Genomic DNA, 25,424 nt, shown 5'->3' with positions numbered 1-25,424 from the left:
AAGCAAAATAACCTGAGTATGGATCTACTTGAGTACCCAGATCCTGCAACGATTTTTTTTTCAGTTTTTTTTTTTTACTCGAAAGTGGTCTTATACACTTCATGTATATGTAATTATTTATTAATATGAAAATTAATAATAAATATGTGGTAAACACTATTTATTTTATAATTTCAAGCTACTATTAATTCGCATAGTTCAAGCATTGTATTTATTTAAAAAGAAATATATTAAGACAAAACAAAAATATAATTGAAATATAGCAAGAAAATTGAACTGAAACATAGTAGAAAAGCATGGTCTTTATTTTATAAGAAATTACACGTAGCTGCTAGTAAGCAGGGTCATTATTTAGAAATATTAGTTAATTATTACAAGCTGCTGGTAAGTAAGCATAGCCTGTACTGTAATAATATTATTCATTCATATGTCTGAGACACTGCTTATAGTTGTTTCCAAGTCTGATGCGAATGACCATGAATGAATGTTGTGTGCTACACCAGTTTTTGAAGTAGCAGAAAAACCAATCCTAACAATGTTGGGAAGCACAGTTTTCAAATCAACCGCTTGTGCAATGCTAGTGTATTCTCCATTCTCGTAAGTGACAAGAGCACTCAACTCGTTAGAAGGAGAGTCATATGTTATAGTTACTTTTGTCAATGAATCACTCACCCAATTCCATTTCTCAGTTTTGAGCGAAATTAAAGAGTTGACATCGATTCCAATATGTCTCATATAGGGATCAAAATAATTGGGATAAAGGTCAAACTCTAAACCAACAAATCGATTTATAGCATTTTTACCATCAACTACTCCTAGATATCTACTGTCTGAGTTATTGGGAATCACGGTGTCCAGGGGTGCAATGAAAAAGATCAGTCCATCAGTTGGACAAGGTTGTTCCTCCGGGGATTCTACAACGAACGAAAAGGAAGTGTTAAAGCTGGCAACTTGGCCAGTAGTATCGTTACAAGTTTGCCACCGCATTTGTTTTTCCATCATTTGAATAAATTACCTGATGTAAAATCACTAAATTCAATTTTTTTCCCATCAATTGGTTATTTAAGCTGATGTAAAATCATTTAATAAATATTTCTCACATCATATATTTATATACCTGATGTAAAAACTGTTTATCAAATGTCAAATTTGTAGTAGTGAAGATATATAGTGATGGTTTACACGCTCTTATTGGATGTAGAGGATTTTCTTGAATTGATGTTTTGACAATATCTTGAGCGTTGTTATTTTCTAAATATAAAGCAATATTCGCTGTAGACAAAGTTGGGTTTCTTTTCCCCTCAGTTATTATGTAAAACCAAGGTGAAAGGTTATTTCTTTTTTTAAAAAAAAGAAATAAAATAGAGACTTTTCCCCTCGGTTTTTAAATCCACCGAGGTAATAAATTACTATTTTGCAACAACAAAAAGGTGAATGATAAAAGATTAAAAATAATATGTATTGTTTCCTTTTTCAATTTTTTTTCATTCACCAATTTTTTTACATGTTGAAATATTTAAACAGAAGGACTATATTCAAAATAAACACTACAAAAAACGCACTTGAGTTACCGGGGTTATTATTTTAATTTGAGGGGTTTTTTTTTACCTCCGTAACTATTTTTGTGGGAGTTTTAAAAACTCCCGCTTGTACAATTTCCAAAATTTATTTGCGGGAGTTCTAAGTGACCTCTGGTATGGATCGTAATAAATTGGGGCGGTTATTTTGAGGAGGTTAATAACTTCTGCAAAATGTTATGAATATGGAAAAAATAACCATATTAATGAAACATTTATATAACAAGAATAGAATAATTATATTAATAAAGTATATTCACACGTAAGAATACGATATGGTAAACAACATTGGATTACATACATATCAAAATACTCCATGTATAACAAAATAACCAACTATACTAAATTAAGAGAGATAAATACTAGTTTTCATCTTCAAGTATCCCTTACTAGTTTTTAATTTTCACCTTCAAGAAATTAAAAAGAGTAAATGAATAATGGCACAATTCACAATAGAACTGAAATTCGTGATACAATTATAGTTCAAAAGATAATGGTATACTAAAAGTTTTTAAACTAATAATAAAAACAACCATTTAACCAAATATATAATGTCATACAAACTAACATGAGTAATATGCTTAAAAAAAACCTTATTTACTTCTTAGAATAACTACTTTATAAGGGTTTAGCTACTTCACGATGCTCCACTGGAAGTTACAACAAATCTGAATCCATGTGGGTAACAACACCCTATCCATTCCCTATAAAGGAAAATGGTCGGGACAAGAAAATAAAATACAACACGAATTCAAATCATCCTTAAGAAAGAGGGAGGAAATCAATGTAAATACACTAGATATAAAGAAGGAAAAAAAAAAGTTAGATCTCAACTTTCTAGAACTGTCATCACTAAACTAAAAGGAAAATGCTAACAAGTGTCCTCAAGACAATGGTTAACATTTTAAAAATAGTAAATTTATCTCGGTAATTTACGTATTTAATGTCTCAAAAATTGAAATATTAAATTTTTTATATAATATTTACTTTTTTTTTGGAATGCTTAACCATTGCCCTAAAGGCACTGGTTAGCAAGACCCAAACTAAAAATATTAGAAAGCACCGAGAACTTTCCCATAGAGAAGTCAACGAAGACTCTCAAAATTGCTAACACATATATAAAATGTTGGAAATTATGAACAATAATTATCATGGGTGTTGTTACCGAATGACAAAAGAGACAATTGAGTTAATGACAATAAATACATTGTTAATAGTCCCAGGTAGAAAGTATAGCAAACTTTAAAAGCATTTATAAAATCTTTGAAACATTAAATCACGAAAGGAGCCAAAGAGGATAAGGTATCACATGGACATATGTGGTGGTCCCAAGTATTATGCTACTTGTCACAACCAAACAATCCCTCGCCGGTGGCGACACCGGGTCCGAGAGTGTGGGCGTGGGCATGGAGGCGGCGACTTGTAAGATGACACTTGAGCACTTAAACATGCCGCATCGGAATTGCGGCACTCCGGAGGCCGGCCTGTCATACCCTAAATTTGCCCGCATTGATGTTAATAATCAATTTTGCTTATTTAAGTCTTTTATTTTTATTTTTTATTATTTGTTGGTACTAACATCTATTTGCTTTCTTAAGGATTGGTTTATTTTGTATTTTATTAACTTGGGTTTATTACCATATTCAAGTGGAAAGACCATCTGAAAGGTTCTTGTTAGGAGAGTATATGAAGTGATTGGGCTAAAGTTGATTCAAATTTTACTCTGTTGCTGACCCATATCTACATTTTATTTGTAATTCATTTTTTTCTTCTAGTTGACCGAGTCAACTATTATAATTCTCAATCCTAATCATTTTTATTATTAATTACTAATTACTAACTAGCTGCCATTAATTAAATGGTTATTATTATTAATATTTAATAATTCAATTATTATCTTTAATATTAGGTATTATTCTCAATTATCATTTATAATATAATATTATTACCGCATGCCTCTCCGCACGAGCCGGATTAGTGGCCTACCTGTGGTGGGTCGACACCGTTGCGAATAGCAAAAAAAAAAAATTATTGTTTTGTGAGAGAGTTAACTATTAGTCAACTAGGGTTCATCCCAGGTCTGCAAGGCGCCTCCATGTCCATCACACAAACCCTAAAAATAATATCCAAGCCCAAAACCACGGATCAAATCAATCCAAAAATTGAAAAGGAAAGAAGAGATTCAATTGAATATATGATTACAGTACAAATTTCAAGTCCAGATACATTTAGATTCTAAACCTAAAAAGAAAAAACTAAATCAATTCAAATTTGATTCATAATAACAATCAAATACAAAATTTCCTAATTAAATCTAATTTTAATCTATAAATTAAAACCCAAAAGGGGAGAGGGGAGGAGGAGAAGAGAAGAAAATCTTGAACTTGTTGAATCTTCATGCGGATCCTAAACCCTTCACTTAAAAGTTCTTCTTCGTAGAGATTTAGGGTTTCACAACTAAAACCCTAAAATCACTTGAACTCAGCCTCAAATCTTGTACCTATAAATAGAAGGGAAGAAGAAATATTAGGGGCAGATCATCCAGAAAAGCACACAATAAAATACGAGGTAACCACTTAGCTTTTCTTGTTAATCCGATTATTTATGATGTTGATTGTGAAGTTTCTGGAAAAATATATGGGTTAGGGTTAGGATTCTAATGAAATAAGGGTTAGGGTTCCTGAAATTCATATTGTTTCCCTTATGAGACATCATAAATCCATATATAATACTCCCAAGTTAGCAGAAACAGCATATCAGAATGACCGCAATACTTGATAATTTTCGGGAAAAATTATAATAATTTTAAACATTTTTAATGTAAAAATAAACAAATAACCCAATTCTAAAAATATTCATAAATCAAAGCACACATGGATTTTGAAGTGCGTAAAATAAACTCCTATGAAGAAATGTTAATGTTGAGTCTCAACTCAAATTTGGTTGAAAAACCCATCATTATGCTTAAAATGTTGTAAATTTAAAGGATAATTTTGGATTTTGTTTAGGGGAAAAAGGATAGCAGGACAAAAACATCCCTGCTCCGCTATTTAGCCTATAGCGGGCACTATAATATTCTGCACCGCTAAGGCTCTTCCCGTAGCGGCCGGTCTCTGCTCCGCTATAGCGGGATAACGCTGGTATTGGCCGCTAGTGACTACTCGGTACTTCCTCTGGTCTTATTTATGATAGAAAAATTACTTTTTAAATTCATCGAATAATGAATGTATCTGGTTTACCATATACATTGATTGCCGAATAAATTTGTCTCTTATAACTAGACCGTAGGGAGTATTATTCTTGTCTTGGCAGCCCCTAGAATTGCAGGAACTCATTCCCTTGAATTAATTTCTAACCATACCCCACTATATGTGAAATTATTTCTTTAAATTGTAGAGGAATATGGGAAATAACGTCATAGAAGCAAGAAAATTAATAGCAGTAAACTGAATATTAACCGAAACTTGATGCAGCGTGGAAGCTTGTGACAGGGAGTTTCACTATCGGGGATGTTTGCAAAGTGCGGCGCTACTGTGGTGGATACGACGGACGTTCAACGCGAGGTATGCGACAAATAAATAAACTGAGTATTGTTAAAATTAACTTTTAGAGATTTTTATAATAATCAGAAATTACTTTGAGGTTGTGTTTCCCTGATGATAAAAATTATTTTTTTAAAAAATAAATACCCTAATTTAATATTTTTCTTTGGAATAATTTTAAAATGTATACACGGTAAAAAAAGATAGTTTTACACTGTTATAATAACTTATCATCAATTTTTTTAAAATTTATTTGACTAATTTTAATTTTTTATAAAAAATAAAATAAAATATTATAAAAAAATACAAAATCAAAGTTAAACCTGACTTAAAATAAATTAAATTAAATTAAATATAAATAAATATATAAAGAATTCAGTTTACTATCCTTCGATTGGATGTTATGTTACTGAAACGTCTTTTAACACTACTTTTTATGGATGGCAAAACGGACCCGGCCCGTTGGCTATGTCCGTTTTGACCTCATTTTTGTGTGAGATGGACAAAGATTTTTGTCTTTCATCCTCTAATGTGATATTCAGTCTCGTCTCATTTTTTATGTGAACTTTTCTGGGCACGTGCATTAATATAAATTTTATATTTTTAAACTTAAAAAGTTCAGTGCCCACGGGCAAAACCCGTCCCACCCTCACTTTTTTAAGAGGAGGACCAAAGTTTTAAGCCCGCACCCTTAACTATGACCGTCCCGCTCTACCCCGTTTTTTTGCATACTTTTGCAGGATGAGCCTAAACGGAACGGACATGTCCGTTTGTCACTCCTATTTTTTTTCGTTACTTTAAAATTCACATTTTAAAAGAATTTTTTTCTCATCAGTGGCTTAAGTCACATGCTTAGTTTCTCTCACATCTTTACCAATTTAATTCTTAAAAACTTTTTTTGCATTAATAAAATTAGGAAGCATTTAAATTGTACTACCTATTATTCTTCCATTTGTTTCATCTCTTAATTCTTTGTTAATTTGGTAAACATTTGAGAATTATGAATCTCACTTTTTGAGGTAATTTCTTTTTAGGGGTGGCAAAACGGATCTAGTCTGTCAGTTCCGCCAGTTTAATCCACTATTTTTATGGGTCGGGGCGAGATTTTTCGGCTCGGTGTATTAATTTGATCTGCCCAGTCTATTCCGCTTTTAAAATGGTCGGAGACAGGGTAGGTTTTACCCGAAGGCTTTTTGTTAAAAAAATATATTTATTATTTGGAATTAAAACAATATTAACGTGGTTTGTAGTAGACATCCTTTTAAAATAACCTTCATTTCTTCATACCCTAATAATTATCTTTAACATAACCATAAACACCTCCTTTTGAAGATATTAACGGGCCTCTGCTTCGTTCTCTGTCTTCAATCATAGTAGGAAAGGTATTTATTGCCAAACTCTTTTTTTTAAATAAGCAATGATATTAATCAATGGAGTATAATGGATACTCCACCCGAGAGAAACAAACGAAAAGCTCTAACTACTCGAAACAAACGAGCAGTAAGATATTCCAATAGTGAAAATTACAAAGCTCTCCTAATTTGAAGAAAGCTAACATGAAGTTCCAAGAAAAAAGGGTAATATTCGACATACATTCCGTAAAGCTAAAAACCTTCTTCTTGAAAATAATAGCATTCCGCTTCAACCATATGCACCAAATAGTGGTTAACCAAATCACACCTACAATGGCTCTCTTAGTCGGGAACTTCACGATATCGCAATAGAGGAAAAAAGAGACAATGTTCTCAAAAGACAAACCAAGAGTAGAACCTAACCAACAATGCACCCTCCTCCAAATATTTTGAACTATCTCACATTCACCGAATAAATGATATAAAGATTCCTCCTCCTTCAAACACATGACACACACTAGATCAATAGCCTCCACCCAAATCCCCCTCTTGAACAATTGGTCTTTTGTAGCTAATCTATTGTGCAAAAATTTCCAACCGAAGAAAAGAATTTTTTAGGGGATTCTAACCTTCCACAAATAGTTCAAGGCCTTTACCAAGCTTGCTTGCAGTGGAGGTCCCAATAAAAAAGGCTTGAACCGATCATAGCAAGACTTTACGCTAAAAACACCCGACGAATCCTCCATCCAAGTGAAAGAATCACTCTCGTTCTCGTGAGGGAGACGCTGCTGCAGCAGTGCTGCCAAATCCTACAATAGAATGGAAAAAAAATTGCTGTCCGCTGGCAGCATGCCGGAAGACGCCACTGGCAGCAGCAGCTGCACGTCCCAAATCCATCCGTCTTTGCCAAAATTCCCCACTTCAGCCACTAAAATTAAGTGATCTGTTGCCACCTGAAATAATTCCGGAAAAGCCTCCATAATAGGATGTTGATCAAGCCAACAAGCGTACCAAAACGGAATATCTTCTCCGTTTCCCACACTACACTTAACCGCCCGCGAGAAGTGATTGACAAGAAGTCTCTCATAATTATCCGACACCAAAACATCTCTCCACCATATAGAATCCTTCGGTCCCACTACCGCCACATCACCTACTAGAACCTTAAGCTTCACCTTGCCGTATCTATCTCTAAGAATGCCATTCCAAACCGCTTCATTCTCATTTAAAATCCTCCATTTCCACTTACTTATAAGAGTCACATTCATAATTTCCACGTTTTTGATTCCTAGACCACCTTCCTCTTTAGTTTTACAAACCGTATCCCAACACACCCAATGGATAAATTTTCTCACATCACCACCACTCCAAAGGAAGTTACTTTGAATCGCCCGAATCTCATTTAACACCTTCTTCGGGGCTTTGTAAAAGGATAAAGAGTAAATAGGAATAGCATTAATCACCGCGTTAATCAAGACCACACGACCTGCTAAAGAAAGATTCTTACCTCTCCAAACGGCTAATCTTTTCCTAATGAACACAATAAGATCCTTCCACATTGTAGTACTTATAGGACTACCACCCACTTTAACTCCTAAATACTTGAACGGAAGACTACCCACCTTACACGAGAGAAAACTAGAAGCCGCTTCAAGAAACCAATCACCAACATTGATTCCGAAGATGTTACTCTTAAGGAAATTAATACGCAAACCCGACATTAACTCAAAACCTCTTAGAATGGCTTTCATGCTCCATAAATTTGCCGTATCGCCCTCCGAAATAAAGATTGTGTCATCCGCGAATTGGAGTAAATCAACTTCCTCGTTAACACCTACCTTAAAGCTCCGGAAATCTCCTATTTCTTTTGCCTTTCTCATGAGCGCCGTAAGCACCTCCATGACCAATACAAATAAAAAAGGAGACAACGGGTCCCCTTGACGAAAACCCTTCTCAACCTTGAAATCTTTCGTGGTACTCCCATTGACAAGGACGGACATACTACTAGTGAAAATGCAACATTCCATCCATCTCATCCATCTTACTCCAAACCTCATCCGCTCTAACACAAATCTCACGAAATTCCAACTCACACGATCATAGGCCTTTTCAAAATCAACCTTAAGAACCACACAACTTCTTTTCTCCCTCTTAGCATAATCCAACACCTCATTCACAACAAGAACACCATCCAAAATACTTCTACCGGGGACAAAAGCCGTTTGGTTACTAGAAACAAGATTTCTGATAACACACTTTAATCTAGCCTCCAAAAGTTTTGAAATAATCTTATACAAACTTCCAACAAGACAAATGGGTCTAAAATCGGCTAAAGATTGAGGGTTTTTCACTTTCGGAATTAAGGTAATGAAAGATGAAGTACACCCTTTCGTAAGACTTGCCTTATCATAAAAATCCGATACAAATCTACCAACATCCCCTTTAACCACCTCCCAATTGCCTTTGAAGATTTCTAACGAGAACCCATCCGGTCTCGGGCTCTTGTTACCATCACAAGCCCAAACGACATCCTTAATCTCTTCCTCCGAAAAAGGTCTCTCAAGCCACGAGGCATTCCCTCACTCAAACACTTAAGATTCAAATCCTCCAAAATAGGTCTCTTAAAATTTTCTTCTTTGTAAAAATCTTCAAAATAGCCAAAGATCTCATTCTTGATGTTCATAACACCCTCAACCGAACCATTCTTCCCTTCCAACAAAGAAATCGAGTTTCTTCTTTGTCTATCTTTGATGGAATTGTGGAAAAAGCTTGTGTTTCTATCCCCCTCATGCATCCACAATTGCCTAGACTTTAATCTAAGCATACACTCTTTCACTTGCAAGTTATTCCAAGCCTCCTTTGTCGCATCCCTCCTCCTCTAAACCAAATCTTCCACATTATCACCAATATACTCCACCAACAAATTATTCATATCATTAATATTATCCACCTCCTCTTTGACTTTCAAGTCTATCCAACCGAACACTTCCCTATTCCACTCACGAAGGCGAGCTTTCAAACGTTTAAGTTTCTCAAACAAAATAAAATCTCCCCTTCCGTTAACACACATCTTCCCCCATTCTTCCCTAACAAAAGACTTGAAATCAATATGCTTGAACCACACATTATTAAATTTAAAGGGATTAGGCCCCCAATCCAACACCGCTAAATTCAACCGAATCGGAGCATGGTCCGAAATATCTCTCTTCTCAATCCTTTGATCCAACACCCCTCACATATCTAACATCTTTCTCGGGACTAGAAACCTATCAAGTCTACTCATTGCCTTCCCATTATCTTTGAACAACGTATACTTTCCTCCAACACAAGGAATGTCCACCAACTCCATATTCTCTATGAATTCACGAAACTCCATCATACCTCTAGAATTAGAAGGAGAACCTTCCCCAATTCTTTCTTCCTTTCTCACAATTTCATTAAAAATCTCCCACAACGCACCACTCCTCGTTACCATTCTTGTTTTTTTCTCCAATAAGGACCTCCATACTAACCTTCTCTCCATCACACTACACGGAGCATACACATTCACAAGATTACAACGGACACCTTTCCAGATGAAATTAATACACACATACCCTTTTCCAATAAAACTATAGTTAAGGGACAAAGAATCCTTCCTCCAAAGAATTACCATACCTCCTGCCGCACCTAAAGAATTTGAAGCAGTCCACTCAACGCCACTGCTGCCCCAAAAATTCTTAGCAAAAATATCACTAAAACACGGTAATTTGGTCTCTTGTATAAGACAAACATCTATGTTGAAAGATTGGATCAGAAAACTCACTCTCTTCCCTTTCAAAAGAGAACCACCACCTCTGATATTATATGATAGTAAATTCATGGTAAAAAATCTATAGCCTTCTTCCTTCCCTCTGAACACACCTTATCTTTGTTCTCTAAGACATCTAACAATTTGATGCTTATACTATCCTCAACAACTCCTGAAACTCCTAGCTTAGAAATAGAATTCCAAAGCTTCTTCCCCACCTTAGAATACGGTTTTTTATACAATCTATGATTACATCGTAAAATATCCGAATCAGATAGAGAATTGCAAGAGAAGGACTCACCATTGGAAATGGAGTCACCCGTCGATTTTATTGATGTCCTCCACAACAGATTTATTCTTCGAAGAGCCTCCTGATCTTGGCGCTATACAAGCATAAAAGGAGGGCGCAATCTCCACCCTTTTTCCCAAATCTAGAACCGGTTTTTTCTTCTTCTGTTTGGCCAGAGTTTTTGATTTATTTTTGTTAATGTTTCTACAGGCCAAGTCAAACGACAATGGGCCACATCATGAACCTTATCCACCTCCGGCCCACAAGACAAAACGGGTGATTTTACTATTCTTTCTGGCCCACTCTCATTAGTAATATCAATAAAAGAATTGGATTCTCTGGCCCCACATCACCCAGAATTTTCTTCTCCACCCACCTCTACAAACGATTCTCTCACCTTGGTCCCGCCATCATGATTACTACTAGCGGTATCTGAACGAGATCCTGGAAAACCTAGAGACCCTCTTTCTCCAAAAGCATGTTTATGAAAGGGAGCATTAAATGAATCTGAAACCTGGTTCTCTTTTCCAGACAAAACCTTAGCACAAGAACTATCTCCTACCACATTTCCAACCTTTACACACATATCTTCCTTAAAACGTGAAGGATTACTGCTATCCGCCGTACTGACAGACTGAGAGACCTCATGAGGACTTTTTCCAACTTGCACAATCTCCAACACCAGTTCTGAAGAGTCCACCGCTGCTACATCCTCCGCATTGTTCCTTTCAAACTCGACAAACTCCTTATCGGAGCAATCTCCGAAAGAAGAATCTGATGACACCGAACCCTCACCAATGTTACTTCTACACACCACAGCATCCTTCTTCAACGAGTTATCTTCTCTCATGTTGATAGAGAACGTGACACCATCAATAACAGCTTTAATATTTACGTTGATCAGCTCCATTCTCCGTGACCTTATAAATAATCTCGTCACACCTTATGTAGCTACCAAGAGATTCCACCAAAGCTTTGAAAAAAATTCTCTCCCCATGCATGACACGGTATGCCAGAAATACGCAGCCATAAAAACCTCTCTAAATCCACAGCTTTTGGATCCTAAGGTTTTATGGAACTGAACCAAAACTCCCACCATTCTCTTCGTTCCTCAATGAATGCCTCCACTTCTCCACTCACCAAATCCTCGAGCAAGCACAAGTTGGGACCTAAGACAGTAATCCTAATCGAGAAAAGGCCTTCTTCAAGAAAAATCTTCTTCAAGTTCATCACACTCCCAGCCTCTTTGACGATACAAATGAAAGCCTTATTGTATCTCTCAAACTCTTCCTTATCACAAGAGATGAAAATATATTTTCCCCCCAAACCTTCCGTCTCCTTAACTGCACTAGCATCCCTATTATGGATGACATCCACAAAGGATCTCTTATCTATCCAAGCCCTAGAACTTTTACTGGTAAGCCCTCATTCCTTCGAGCCACCAGAAAACTCCCTTCTCACCTTTGTATTCTTCCATCCCTGAATGTCTTGTTCCCTCACCGTTCTTTGAAATCTTGGCAGATTCGCATACAGTTTCCCGCCCTCTAAAACTAAACTATCCAGCTTGATAGCCAACATTTTCTCATCTTTGACGTTGAAGAACCGAACAAAACCGTATCTCCTACCACGTTTGTCCCTTCTCGGGGGTATAACAACCTCATCAATATCCCCCAAATCTTTAAACTCAAACATAAGATCCCTTGCCTTCCATTTCAAACTAAACTCCATGAAAAAGAAAGTCGTAACCTTCGCGTCCGCTTCCTTCCTAACACCACCTCCTTCTACGTCCCACCTTTCAGCATAACCCCTCCTATGCACACTCCTTCCCACCTTAGTCCACCCTTCCTCCTGAACAGACGAGTTTGTCATGCCAAACAGCTAAAACACACCAGAAAACGATAGCATTTTATTGTCAAACTTAGAGAATACATTATTGTCTCTTGTCTATTACTCGTTGACATTGGAGTCGGGTTTAAGGCTTTAAGATAATTTTTTCATAGTGGAGTTTGTTTCTTATTATGATAATAAAATTTTGATTTGTATTTTATTTTATTTGAGTTTTCATTTCTTTTCTTTTTTTAACACTAAAATGTCCACCTGGGTGCTTAATATTTGTGTTGATAATTATTAAATAACGAGGCTTTCATTTTATTTGGATTATTTTATTTTTGAGATGGTTCCATTAACAAAGCTACTAATTTTGATGTTGTTGATCTTGATATCTATTAAATAGTGGGTAACGATGAGGAAAAGGATGGTGGAAGGTTACATTCAATGACTACGATATCAATCGACGCTTTGTATGTTCACAACGTAGAAAATAATTGATGAAGTGTTTTTTATGGAGCCAGATTACGTCAGTTAGGCTCCCAATTGCTAGATTTCACCAAAAATTCCCTCATTTTTCCAGCGTGGCTTCACCTATAATGACACTATGGCATTTAATTTTAATTTTGTTTTAATATATTACATGTTAGTATTTGTTTAACCCCTATAACAGTTAGGGTTACCATTCCCAAAAATTTCCCGAATTCAACTCACATTGCGCCCGAGTGAACGAGAACGGCGACAACAATTTCAGTTGCAGACAAAGAAGTAGTGGACAATTACAGTTGCAGACGAAGATGAAGTTGACGACATTGAAGCTTTCCATGTTTGAGGTAAGTGATTTTGACCCTTCTTCTCTTCCACTGTGTGAATTATTTTCTGTTTTGGTATGACATTGATTTGTAAATAGATTTTTGCATACGACATTGAACTTTAATATTATTCGAACCATTATTCATAGGATATCTAACATTTTAATGTTAGTTTTCAACATGGGGTGGATTTATAATGGTCAATCAAAACAATATTATTTATAGAGGGGGTATTGATACAAATGTTTCTAGGAAACACATTTATAACTGGACAATGGAAAGCATTCACAAGTTGGTCAATAGGTGAGGGTACAAGGAAGAAACTTATAGGTTGTGGACTAAAATTTCGGAAATATATGAGGATTTCTTTCAAATAAGAAAGGATGATGATGCATACGATTTCCCTGCATATGCTTGTGCAAATCAAATTGATAGAGATATCTTTATGCAACATGATGTTGAGAACATTGGACTTAGAGTAAGGGTTCCAAAGTGTGTTAATCGGGTGTCAGATATGGAAGGATTAGAAGATAAGGTGGTTGAAGGGTTAGATGATAGGGAGGATGATACAGCTACTACTCTTGTAGATGGATTTGATGGAGTTGATGTAACTGTATCTATAAATGCATAGGAGAGAGTTGTTGGACTGTTAGGTAGGCATAACAAGGAGATTAATGGAGACAATTATTAAAGTGATGAATTGGACAATTCAGATTCAGATGACTCTGGTGATGGTGAAAGGCTCGAGTTTGTGAGGTTTAGGAAAGAGCATCTAAATAAGGACTAAAAATTTAAGTGGGGTATGAAATTTAATTCTCTTGTTGATTTGAGAGAGGAAATTCATGAGTGGTTAGTGTTAAATGGTTGAGAAATTACATTTGTGAAAAATGAAAGTTATAAGGTAAGGGTAGAATGTAAGGCTAAATGTGTTTTTTAGTCCAATGCTTTAAAGTGGACCAAAATCACATATATTCTATAAAAACACTAGTGGATACCCACACTTGTGCTTGGGTTTTTAATAATATATTTGCAAGCTCAAAAAGGGTGGTCAAGGCTATAGTCAAGAGAATGCAAACATTTAAAACAGTTAGAATCTGTGATATTATGCAAGATATCAGACATTCTTAGTAGCTATAAGTGTTGCTAGAGCATGGAAGTCAAAGATGATAGAAAAGAAAAGAATTAAAGGTGATTCTAATAAGCAGTATGCTGATTTATGGAGGTATGTTGTTGAGATGACAAAAGTTAATCGTGGGAATATTATGAAGATCAATGTTGAAAGAACACTTCCCTTGATACAACCAAGGTTTGACTCATTTTAATTTTGTTTTCATGGTTGTAAGAAGGGTTTCATAAATGGATGTAGACCATTTGTTGAGATTGATGGCTGTCACCTGAAGACCAAATATGGAGGACAACTACTAATTGATATGGATAGGGATGGATCCCTATGATCAATATTTCCCCTTGACATTTGGTGTTGTTGAAACTGAGACAAAGGAGAGTTGGAGGTAGTTTCTATAGTCATTGATAGAAAATATTGGACAAGAAAAAAGATATGTGTTTATCTCTAATCAACATAAGGTATGGCATTAACATCATGTGTGGTAGACACAAGTCAGACACAAGCAAAGAAAAAGAAGGGGAAAAACTTGTTATGAAGATGAGAAGAATGCATAATGAAAGAGTTAAGTTGAGGTGATTTCAAAATCCAATTCTAGGCCAAGGTTCCAACTACTGACCAACTAATAAAATTGACATAACTTGAAGAAAGAACAACCACTCGTGGACATGATTCTAAGCTTGGAGTGTAAACCATGTCTCAAGTCTTGGAAGAAAAAGATATGACAGCTTATGTAGTAATGATGCACGTTATGTGCCACTTTTAATGTTGTGCTTGTAGCATGTTTTACTTTTTGTGCCATCTAGTTACGCTTGTACTATTGACAATTTTAAGTGTCATTTTGTATCAAAATTATGCAGTTCATGTGCCATTTTGCATTAAAATAATGCACTATGTGCCATTTTGTATCAAACTTATGCACTTTATGTGCTACTTGGTAATGAATTATGCATTATGCCATTTTGATTCTCAATTGTGAACTATAGCAGTTATGTAAATAATTTTAAATAAATCGCAATATTGTAATCCTTCTTCTCGCTCTTTTGACCCTTTTATTAACTCCTGTATAATTTCCCCTTCCTCTCCTTTATGAATGATTCCATATTCTTTTCCCAAATCCCTCACATCTCTAGCTATTTCTTTCGCCCCTCCATGTAATAGTATCCAATTACATCTATCATTCTCATCTCCATCAGTAGGATCTCTGGCTTGCCTTTATTTTTGTTTTTATTTTGTGTTCTAACTCGTTGACTACATGTAAATTCACCGCTTCTTTTTTCCCTTTTCTGGCTGCTTTCTTCTTTTCTTTTAATATCTCGATTCTCCTTTTCCTTCTTTCCTTATAAGTTTGAATTGGATATTCTGCCCCACTTCTATTTGAGGTCGTTTCCTGCTGCATGAGCTTGCTTTGCAATACTTCTTTCCCCTTTACATCGCTACAGGCTTTCATCGGGAACTTGCAGCTGTCTTTGCCACACAATTTATTCATTCCACTTGCTGATTCTTTTGCTTGGGCTAACTTTACTTCTTTTTCTACTTGGGCTTGTACCTATTTTGATTCAGTTTGTTGTTCCTCTATTTGCTCCATTATCTCCTTGTTATTCTCCATGACTAATGGTAGCCCATTTACGCTTTGTGGGCTTGCATCATGGGAGGGCCCAATAGCTTCTTCATTATTCTTGTCATCCCTTCTTAATAATACCAATTTAGTATTCTCTCTCACCTCATCAATACTAATTTCCTTATTATCTGCCACATAATCATAATTCTCTCCGCCCTCCACTACTTTTTCTCCTCGAGAATTTATTATTGACTTTTCTCTTTCATCTTTTTTGTTATCGAGCTCCGTTACATGCTTCCCTTTCTCTTTTTCTGATATTTCATGCGCCGCCTCCATCATATCCAATTCGTTTTCAGCTTCGTTCATTAAATGCGTGAATGCCTCTTCAATTTTTTCCTTGTCTCTTCATCTTCCTCAAACTCCATTGATGCTGGATTGCATGTATCGTTTGAAGTTATTGATTCTTCGTCTTCTGTGTCTGAAAAATCATTATAATCCAGGCTTTCTTCGTATGCACATTCGCATAGCTCCTCTGTGATTCTGATTATGAAACTTTCTCTATTGATATTGATTTTCACTATCTTGTTGATGAACTCTATCTTGGTTGTTCTAATCAACAACCTGACCATATCCAATCTCTCCAAGCTCTCAGTTGCCTTGTCGACTTTAACTAGAGTTCCCATTGAAGTTGTCAGTAAAGAGAAGACCTTCATTCTCCACGGATGAACTGGCACCCCTATTGTCATACCCTAATTTTTGACCCCCCTGAGATGACATATCTTCAGGATTTTCATCAAATCAAAGTAAGTACCTAGGGCAGTCTGGTATTCAATCGAGGGTGTTCAAAGACAAGAAAACTCAGGCAAAGGATCAATCAATAGAGGGATTAGTCTCTAATACAAGCATAAGACTCAAAAACTTCATTATTTCACCTATGATTGATTAGACACCCAGTCATCTAAGTACAGAATTACTCAGATCAACAAACTAGGGTTTGGAGCCTATCAAGGACTAAAATCAGGGATCACCTTTGGGAAACCCTAAAAAGCCCCATAGAACCATTCAAAGACATCAATCATCTTCAAATAACTCATATGATAAGATCCACTGGACATTACACCTCAGTTCAGAGTCTACAGTCATCATTGTCCTCTGGTCGACAATTAGGGTTTTTGACCTAATTCACCAAGATAGTTGACTTTTAATCAGGGCATGGATCCAAAATTCAAGACATGATTCAAGAGTCTCTACTACCTCAATATAATTCATTTACATCATTCATATGAGGAAAAGATCTTGATTCTACACAAAAGTCCAAAATCTCACCATATCTGGAAAAAGTCAACTGTATAGGATCACCATTGACTTTTAAGATTTTTGGTCAAATCATGACTTTTAAGGATCAATATCATCAATATATGGATAATGAAGTCATTTGACCAAAGAAATTCAAAGAAATTCATCAAGGAGCAAAAAGTCGGGAATTAGGGTTTTTTAAGGCATGGTGAGAACTCAAAATTTCACCTACACAACTCAAAAAACTTCCAACATGAAAGTTGTAGATCTTGCAAAATAAAACAACATCTTACAACGGAACTTTTTTCAAAAGATCAATCATTTAAGAGTTTTGGAAATTTTGGAGTTTTAGGTCATAAACACTTAGAAATTTTTCTAAGTGTTTTAACCTAGTTTTGTTCCAACTTTGGCCTCATTTTTCACAAATTTGCCAAAGGATTCTTAAGAAACTCCAAACTAATGATTTAAAGTAGATGTTTAGGGCTTTCCAAATTGTGTTTAACCTTCTCCAAATTCAATTTGAGCTAGGAGTTATGCTTGTTCAAAGTTGGCCTCATGAAGTGAAATTATAGGTCATGGACACTTTTGGACTTTGCAAATTTTGTGCAAATAACCTCTCTTATGGATGCTACACGACCCATAACACATCTGAAAACATGCCATGCATTCATTTTCACCATGCCATATGTAGATGTTGTGGATTGGCTTGTAGATGTTTTGATTGGCTGCATTTTGTGGTAAAACATTCATGAGTATTCTGTTGTCTTGACTAAGGTCATGACATGTGGTGTGTAGTGTTAAAGGTTATGCAGGTTCTGGTTGTGTAAGCTAATACATGCTGTGAGTTGGATGTCATGCTCGACGTCATGACATCAGTGTTTGACAGCAGTAGCTGCTACAGTTTCTATTCTGTTTCTATTATGTTTCCTTATTTATCTTAGTCTTTATTTTGGGAAACTAAAGATTATGTTGATTGTACATCAGTAATAGAACAAATCATGGGCTGTCTTTTTGGCACCCTGATATGTGAGAAGCAGAGAATTGAAGTGAAGAATACTGTTTGCTGTGATTTATGCAGAACAGGTACAACATCAAGATGTTCTATGGAATGTCACGGCATGCTCTGTGACATCAGTATTTGACAGCAGTTACTGTTATATTTAGCTGTCACGCGCCTGCTGAGCTGGAATATAAAGATTCAGTAAGTACTCAAAAGATGCAGAATATTCTATGGAATATTATGCAATCCTATGTGGCGCAGGTTTAAAGGTCAAGAGAATCAAGATTAGAATATTCGAGAATTATGCAGTTTCTAATTATGAAGATAAATTACGAAACTTATGATTGAAGACCTTGTTTTTAGCAGAAAGTTTTCTGTGATTTGTAACAGCAAATAATGCTGTGATTGTAAGCCCAAGTCCAGTTGGGAATAGGTTATAAATAGGAAACTTTGTAACCTAGTTTAAGAAGCTAGCCGGCGTTTAGAAAGATGTAACCATTAGGGTTAGCCGTGTAGGTGAACCTCCCGGTTTGTGGGAAGGTCACTGATTTGTGCCTCGAAGCCTGTAGGTAAGAGGTTTGTTTTATTCACTCAGAAGTTGTAAAACAATGAGTGGAGTTGTGTTCTTGGAGGAAGCTTTGAAGCAACTCTAAGATATGTTTATTTGTGTGCTTTGAATGTTGGTGATTAAGCCGTCGATGCAGTGGCTGAGTTGTTGACTGCTAGACATCATTGCGATGATTGGGAGTGGAATGGAGATATTCCATATCTAGGGAGAACCTAGGTAGAGGGGTCATTGGGTAGTGATTAAGTGAGGAGTTGTAAACTGGGAGTTTAGCTCTGAATTGATACTGCTAATAGTGGACTTCATCCCTGGCTTGGTATGCCCCCAGAGTAGGTTGATTGAACCGAACTGGGTGAACAATTCTGTTGTGTTGTTTATTTTCTGCAATGTTTATTTGTAAGTTCAGTTTGGATGTCATAACATCGTGCCTGACATCAGTGTGTGATTTAATGACTGTGCTAACACAGAATCTCTGCAAAGCAGATTTGTTTATGTTAACTGAACTGATATGTGATCCCAACACTTTCAGACTTCTGGATGTTAGAAGTAATAAAAAATTGGGGGATCTGTATGTACTGCCTCAGCTAAGCTGATGACAGACCAGATGTCACGGCATCGTATATGACATCTGGGTTCTGTCTTACCAGAATTTCAATTGGTATCAGAGCAGGCATCCTGTCTGTTTCTGGATGAGATCCATGGAAGATACTTTCTGGTTGTTGGAGGTAGTTGATTGTTCGAACATTCATGTTCATATTGAATGGTCCCTAGAAGTGGAGGATGGACCTATGTGTGGAAGACAGGGCCAAACTGACCATAACAGGTGTATTCTCTTGGCAAGGGAAGATGGTGTTACTGATTTCAAGGATATCCAAATGATTCATGCGGGAGTGAAGAATTTGGGGTGTTTTATTTAGCATATAGCAAGGTACAGAGAAGAAGATTGTCAAAACCTTCATGCGGGAGTGAAGTTAATGATAAGGTATTCTTTGTGCTTATCTGTTTCTTTCTGGTCAGAATATTGGTTAGGTCTTGTTGTGTTACTTGAAGAAGAAGAAAGCATATTGTTGGATTGTTCAGCTGCAATTCTTGGATGTCATGCTTACAACTGGTTCTGGGAGTAAGCATTGTGTAATCTCTGTTGATATATGGCTATTTTCTGCTGCATAGCATCTGATGCATAATCCTACCTTTGAAAGAAGATCTCTAGGGTTATATGGTGTTCAACAGAATTTGTAGCAGATTGTTTTCAACTTTAGTACAAGTGTCAAAGATACTTGAGATTTTTTCTCAAGTCCACTCATAAAGGCATGGTTATTGAGGTTGAAGAGGTTCATATGATCAGTGTTCCTCATGTTCATCTGCAAAGTTGTTTGATAATCCTCAAGATTGTCAAGAATTGTGTGTTCCAAGAAGAAGGAACTGATGGCATACTGGTATGCAGCTATCAGTTGAAGAACAGATGTTCTGGTGCTAAACTTATGTAGTGTGAGTACATTAGTTTGGAACCTACTCCTGATCTGGAAGAGGAGACATCTGCTTTTTGTGTTGATTGGTCAGAATACAATCAATTGAACCTTCCATCCCAAATGTTAGTTTATTTCAGGCATAAGTTTATGGGAGTTGAAAGAAGAGCTCAGTGTAAGTGAAAGGATTCATTCAGGTTTTCTTTTCAAGACCTCTATGAAAATCCAAAGATGAACTTGTATCTGGTATGTTCTTTTGATCAAAGGAACCAGATGTGTGAATTGTTTTCTTAACCATAGAACAGTTAGTGTTGAAAACTGAATACTGTGTATCGTGCATAGTGAAGTATGGTTTTGAATATTGTGTGATGATTCAAGGGAGTCAGATTACTGTGTGGAATCTGAGGTATTTTCAGGAGTTATGTCATAAGTGAATCTGTTCCAGAAACCTTGTTGAGATATGGCATATATTATCCCTTAATCATGAATGATGTGTAGCTGACTGATGCAAAGGTTATTGTTTTAGGCCTGAGGTTTATTGAGGATAAATTTTAGTTGTTTTCCGCTGCATGGTATCTCTGTTAACCATGGTTTATGTAAGTTTAGTATCCTCAACTGGTGTATGAAGTATGTATAGGTATAACTCATGGAGTTAGTTGCCTCTAGTAGGGATGTTGTATAATGAGACTTTTATGTACAATGCATGGATAAGCTGTGTGGAGTTTCCATGATTGCTTGTTTGAGGGGGAGATTTGGTTAACCTCCCCACGTCCGATTCAGCCTTGTGTTTAGTTGGCTATTAAATGGTGTCACATGGGTTCTGGTTGTTGTGTGACACATTTGTAAGGAAAGATTCATCTCTCTCTTTCCTAAGGGTGAATCTAACTAGGAAAGGATTTAAGATCAATTGTTATTTGTGCAAAGTACAAGTATTTAATTGATTATCCTTGGAAGTTCAAGATAACTGATGTTCTTAAAGATGTTGGAACATCTCTTCTTCAAGACCATGTACAGGAAGGATAGTGCAATTGTTTTAAGATCTATCTCTTTGGTGGCAGCAGAAGCATATGATCACTGAAAAAGGTTTCCTGGCAAGAAACATGTCCAGCTTTGGAGTGCACAAGAAGAAGAAGACATCATAATCTTGATGGTGGTTACTTGGATCAGTTTATTTCTGATCTAGGTAAGGAAGTGCATTGGCTAATGCACACTGTGAAGTCAAGAACAAGTGGCAGTAGTCTTGACATCATGGAAATAGCTTTGCTCAAGGAAGTGGCATCCTTGGTACAGCTAGAGGATTAGTCTCTAACTAGTCCTTCTGATGACTCATGCATCAGAGTGTCTGATGTTGTTGGAAAAGAAGCAGGGATTCATAAAAGTGTGAGCTTGGATGACATAACTGCATAACTGCAGGATGGAGGTTGCGTACTCAAACTTGGTTTCACAATCAGGTCTATGAGAGCATTGAACTCTGGTTCTGTAAAGGGAGGAAGTTCTTTCAAGTGGCAGAAGAAGGAGCTGAATTCAACAGCTAGATGTTAAAACACAATGTGTTGACATTTGGTTCATCTCAGAAGTGGGTTCGAAGGATCAAGATAATCAACATATGGCAGCTGATTATTCTTGAGGATAGTCTTAGACAAATTACTTTTGGGCAGAAGAGTAATAAGTTGAAGACAAAAAGGAGGTGTTTTCTACTCACCTCTTGGAGCTTGTGGTAGAAGTTATGAGCTATCTATGAAAGAGTGCATCTTGTAATATAGATCTCCTATTGTGGGTGACTTATTGTATCCTAATCAAGCTGGTGGCGAAGTGGTATCTAAAGATTATCAGATGGTGCTTTTTTTTTTGTGTGTCGTGGTCATGTCATGTAGAGTAACTTTTAAGGGGGAGCTGTACGTTGCTTTGGAAACATTTATGGCCAAACAGGGGGAGAAGAGATTGTCACCCCAGATCATATTGAACAAGTTATTTCTATTCATGGTATGTGATAGTGTAGCTTGTGGAACTTATTCAGCAGGTCTGATGTTTTGATGTGCTTTAGCAATTCTGCATAACTGGTAGTTTGCTAGTTGTTTTTGTGCTGCTGTGGTGACAGAATGTTTTAGCCAAAAATTTGCCAAAGGGGGAGATTGTAGATGTTTTGATTGGCTGCATTTTGTGGTAAAACATTCATGAGTATTCTGTTGTCTTGACTAAGGTCATGACATGTGGTGTGTAGTGTTAAAGGTTATGCAGGTTCTGGTTGTGTAAGCTAATACATGTTGTGAGTTGGATGTCATGCTCGACGTCATGACATCAGTGTTTGACAGCAGTAGCTGCTATAGTTTCTATTCTGTTTCTATTATGTTTCCTTATTTATCTTAGTCTTTATTTTGGGAAACTAAAGATTATGTTGATTGTACATCAGTAATAGAACAAATCATGGGCTGTCTTTTTGGCACCCTGATATGTGAGAAGCAGAGAATTGAAGTGAAGAATACTGTTTGCTGTGATTTATGCAGAACAGGTACAGCATCAAGATGTTCTATGGAATGTCACGGCATGCTCTGTGACATCAGTATTTGACAGCAGTTACTGTTATATTTAGCTGTCACGCGCCTGCTGAGCTGGAATATAAAGATTCAGTAAGTACTCAAAAGATGCAGAATATTCTATGGAATATTATGCAATCCTATGTGGCGCAGGTTTAAAGGTCAAGAGAATCAAGATTAGAATATTCGAGAATTATGCAGTTTCTAATTATGAAGATAAATTACGAAACTTATGATTGAAGACCTTGTTTTTAGCAGAAAGTTTTCTGTGATTTGTAACAGCAAATAATGCTGTGATTGTAAGCCCAAGTCCAGTTGGGAATAGGTTATAAATAGGAAACTTTGTAACCTAGTTTAAGAAGCTAGTCGGCGTTTAGAAAGATGTAACCATTAGGGTTAGCCGTGTAGGTGAACCTCCCGGTTTATGGGAAGGTCACTGATTTGTGCCTCGAAGCCTGTAGGTAAGAGGTTTGTTTTATTCACTCAGAAGTTGTAAAACAATGAGTGGAGTTGTGTTCTTGGAGGAAGCTTTGAAGCAACTCTAAGATATGTTTATTTGTGTGCTTTGAATGTTGGTGATTAAGCCGTCGATGCAGTGGCTGAGTTATTGACTGCTAGACATCATTGCGATGATTGGGAGTGGAATGGAGATATTCCGTATCTAGGGAGAACCTAGGTAGAGGGGTCATTGGGTAGTGATTAAGTGAGGAGTTGTAAACTGGGAGTTTAGCTCTGAATTGATACTGCTAATAGTGGACTTCATCCCTGGCTTGGTATGCCCCCAGAGTAGGTTGATTGAACCGAACTGGGTGAACAATTCTGTTGTGTTGTTTATTTTCTGCAATGTTTATTTGTAAGTTCAGTTTGGATGTCATAACATCGTGCCTGACATCAGTGTGTGATTTAATGACTGTGCTAACACAGAATCTCTGCAAAGCAGATTTGTTTATGTTAACTGAACTGATATGTGATCCCAACACTTTCAGACTTCTGGATGTTAGAAGTAATAAAAAATTGGGGGATCTGTATGTACTGCCTCAGCTAAGCTGATGACAGACCAGATGTCACGGCATCGTATATGACATCTGGGTTCTCTCTTACCAGAATTTCACCATAAGAATTGAAGAAGATTCTAAAAACAAGAACATGTGATTATGTAATGATTACATTTGTGAATTTATGGCAAATTGATGAATCACCCAAGGAATCTTCTCACCAACCAATTAGAGCTCATTTCTGGCTCAGAATTGTCCCCTAAGATCAAACAAAATCGAGGGCTAGGGGATTGATCAAATGGAATCAAAATTCTCATCATTGCATAAGAGATATTTGCAAACTTCCTTCATGGCTAAGAAACCAAATCAACTTCACTAAGGAAGCTCACTCCTCTGCAGCTATACTGATCCATTTGCCTATAAATACAGATGCATTCCTCATTCAAAAACACACCAAAGCAACAGAATTCTTGCTTTCTCTCTTCTTTCTTCATACTTAGTTTTTTCAAAGGTCCTTTGGCAAGAAGACTCGGATTCTTCAAACCAAAGCTCTCTCTTTGAAAATAAGTATTCAAACACATTGAGGGAGGCATTTAGAGGTGATCCAAACCTCTGGAACACTTCTGGGCGTGGAGAATCATCATCTCCACCTCTCACTTGGAGCTGTTGCAGTTGGAGGTCCATGGAATAATTCAGGAGGTTTCAAGCCAAGCCAATCATCCAGGCACACTCCTCAGGTCATAGTGAAGCTAACCAAATGGCTGCAGCTCGTCTGTAACTCCAAATTCAACACCCTCCATGTTTACTTGAAGCTGAAATCGAGGGAGGTCCATAGAGCAATTCAGGAGGATTCAAGCTCCAATAAGCATTCAGTTAGCATCATTGAGTCTCAAGGAAGCTATTGAGATCATTCATTCAAGTCCAGGTGTTCTCCATCACCCTCACGACCTCCATTTTCAGAGGTAAGTTCCTGAACCTCACCTCTTTAATTTAAGCACTCTTTAAGTTAAAACTCGATTCTATCTTGTTTAGCATCATCAGAGGATTGAAAACCCTCTATCATCTTGCATTTATTCATCTTGTTTGTCATTTAATTTCAAATTTAGGGTTCATGTGTTCTTAGAGTTTTCTGAGAAATTAGGTAGCTATAGTTCATATAAATAAATGTTAGTTACATATCTGGATTCGTGAGGAAATTTAGAACAAGATTGATGTTTACATCATGTCATTTAGTTGAGAAACCAGAGAGTTAGGATTTTGAAAATCCTTGAGCTCGAGGAAGAAGATGACTATGGCCATGGCGCGCAAAAATTTGAATCTGGAGCCAAAGTTTATTTTATTTTGAATGGTAGGCGTTCCCTAAACGACTGAACAAACTTGCCCTAGTGGCCTCCCATACGCTCTTAGTCTCCTCATGCCTCAAGTCTGGGGTTCGAATCCCCCTCGCCCCAGACTTTTTATTCCTTTTATTTTTTTTCATGATTTAAGCACTTATCTGAAAATATAATGTGTTGGATGTGTATTACTATCACCATGCGCGCGCTGGCTCAGTGGTTTGGTTTTGGGTGTGTGATCCAAAGGGCGTAAGTTCAAACCTTGGTGGAGACATTTCTAATTTTTTACCACTTTTCACACTTATTTTCTTCACAATTTCACACAATTATTTAACCTATCAAATTAAATCATTTTCACTTC

General features: G+C 36.6%; 1 protein-coding gene across 1 annotated transcript; it reads right to left on the bottom strand.

Annotated features, from left to right (window-relative positions):
• Positions 1-282: 282 nt before the first annotated feature.
• LOC131639243 (non-seed lectin-like) lies at positions 283-999 on the bottom strand. Its single transcript, XM_058909740.1, has one exon. It carries the CDS (start codon positions 997-999, stop codon positions 424-426), a length of 576 nt encoding a protein of 191 aa, XP_058765723.1. The 3' UTR covers positions 283-423.
• Between the last annotated feature and the right edge of the window lie 24,425 nt (positions 1,000-25,424).

This window comes from Vicia villosa, unplaced genomic scaffold (assembly GCF_029867415.1).
Source record: "Vicia villosa cultivar HV-30 ecotype Madison, WI unplaced genomic scaffold, Vvil1.0 ctg.002570F_1_1, whole genome shotgun sequence".
NCBI classification, from domain to species: domain Eukaryota; kingdom Viridiplantae; phylum Streptophyta; class Magnoliopsida; order Fabales; family Fabaceae; genus Vicia; species Vicia villosa.
Note: the sequence above shows the minus strand (reverse complement) of the source record. Positions and strands in the feature narration are given on the sequence as shown.

Bases quoted from the DNA above. Each gene is read 5' to 3' on its own strand.
- LOC131639243 (XM_058909740.1), bottom strand. From the start codon at position 999: ATGGAAAAACAAATGCGGTGGCAAACTTGTAACGATACTACTGGCCAA.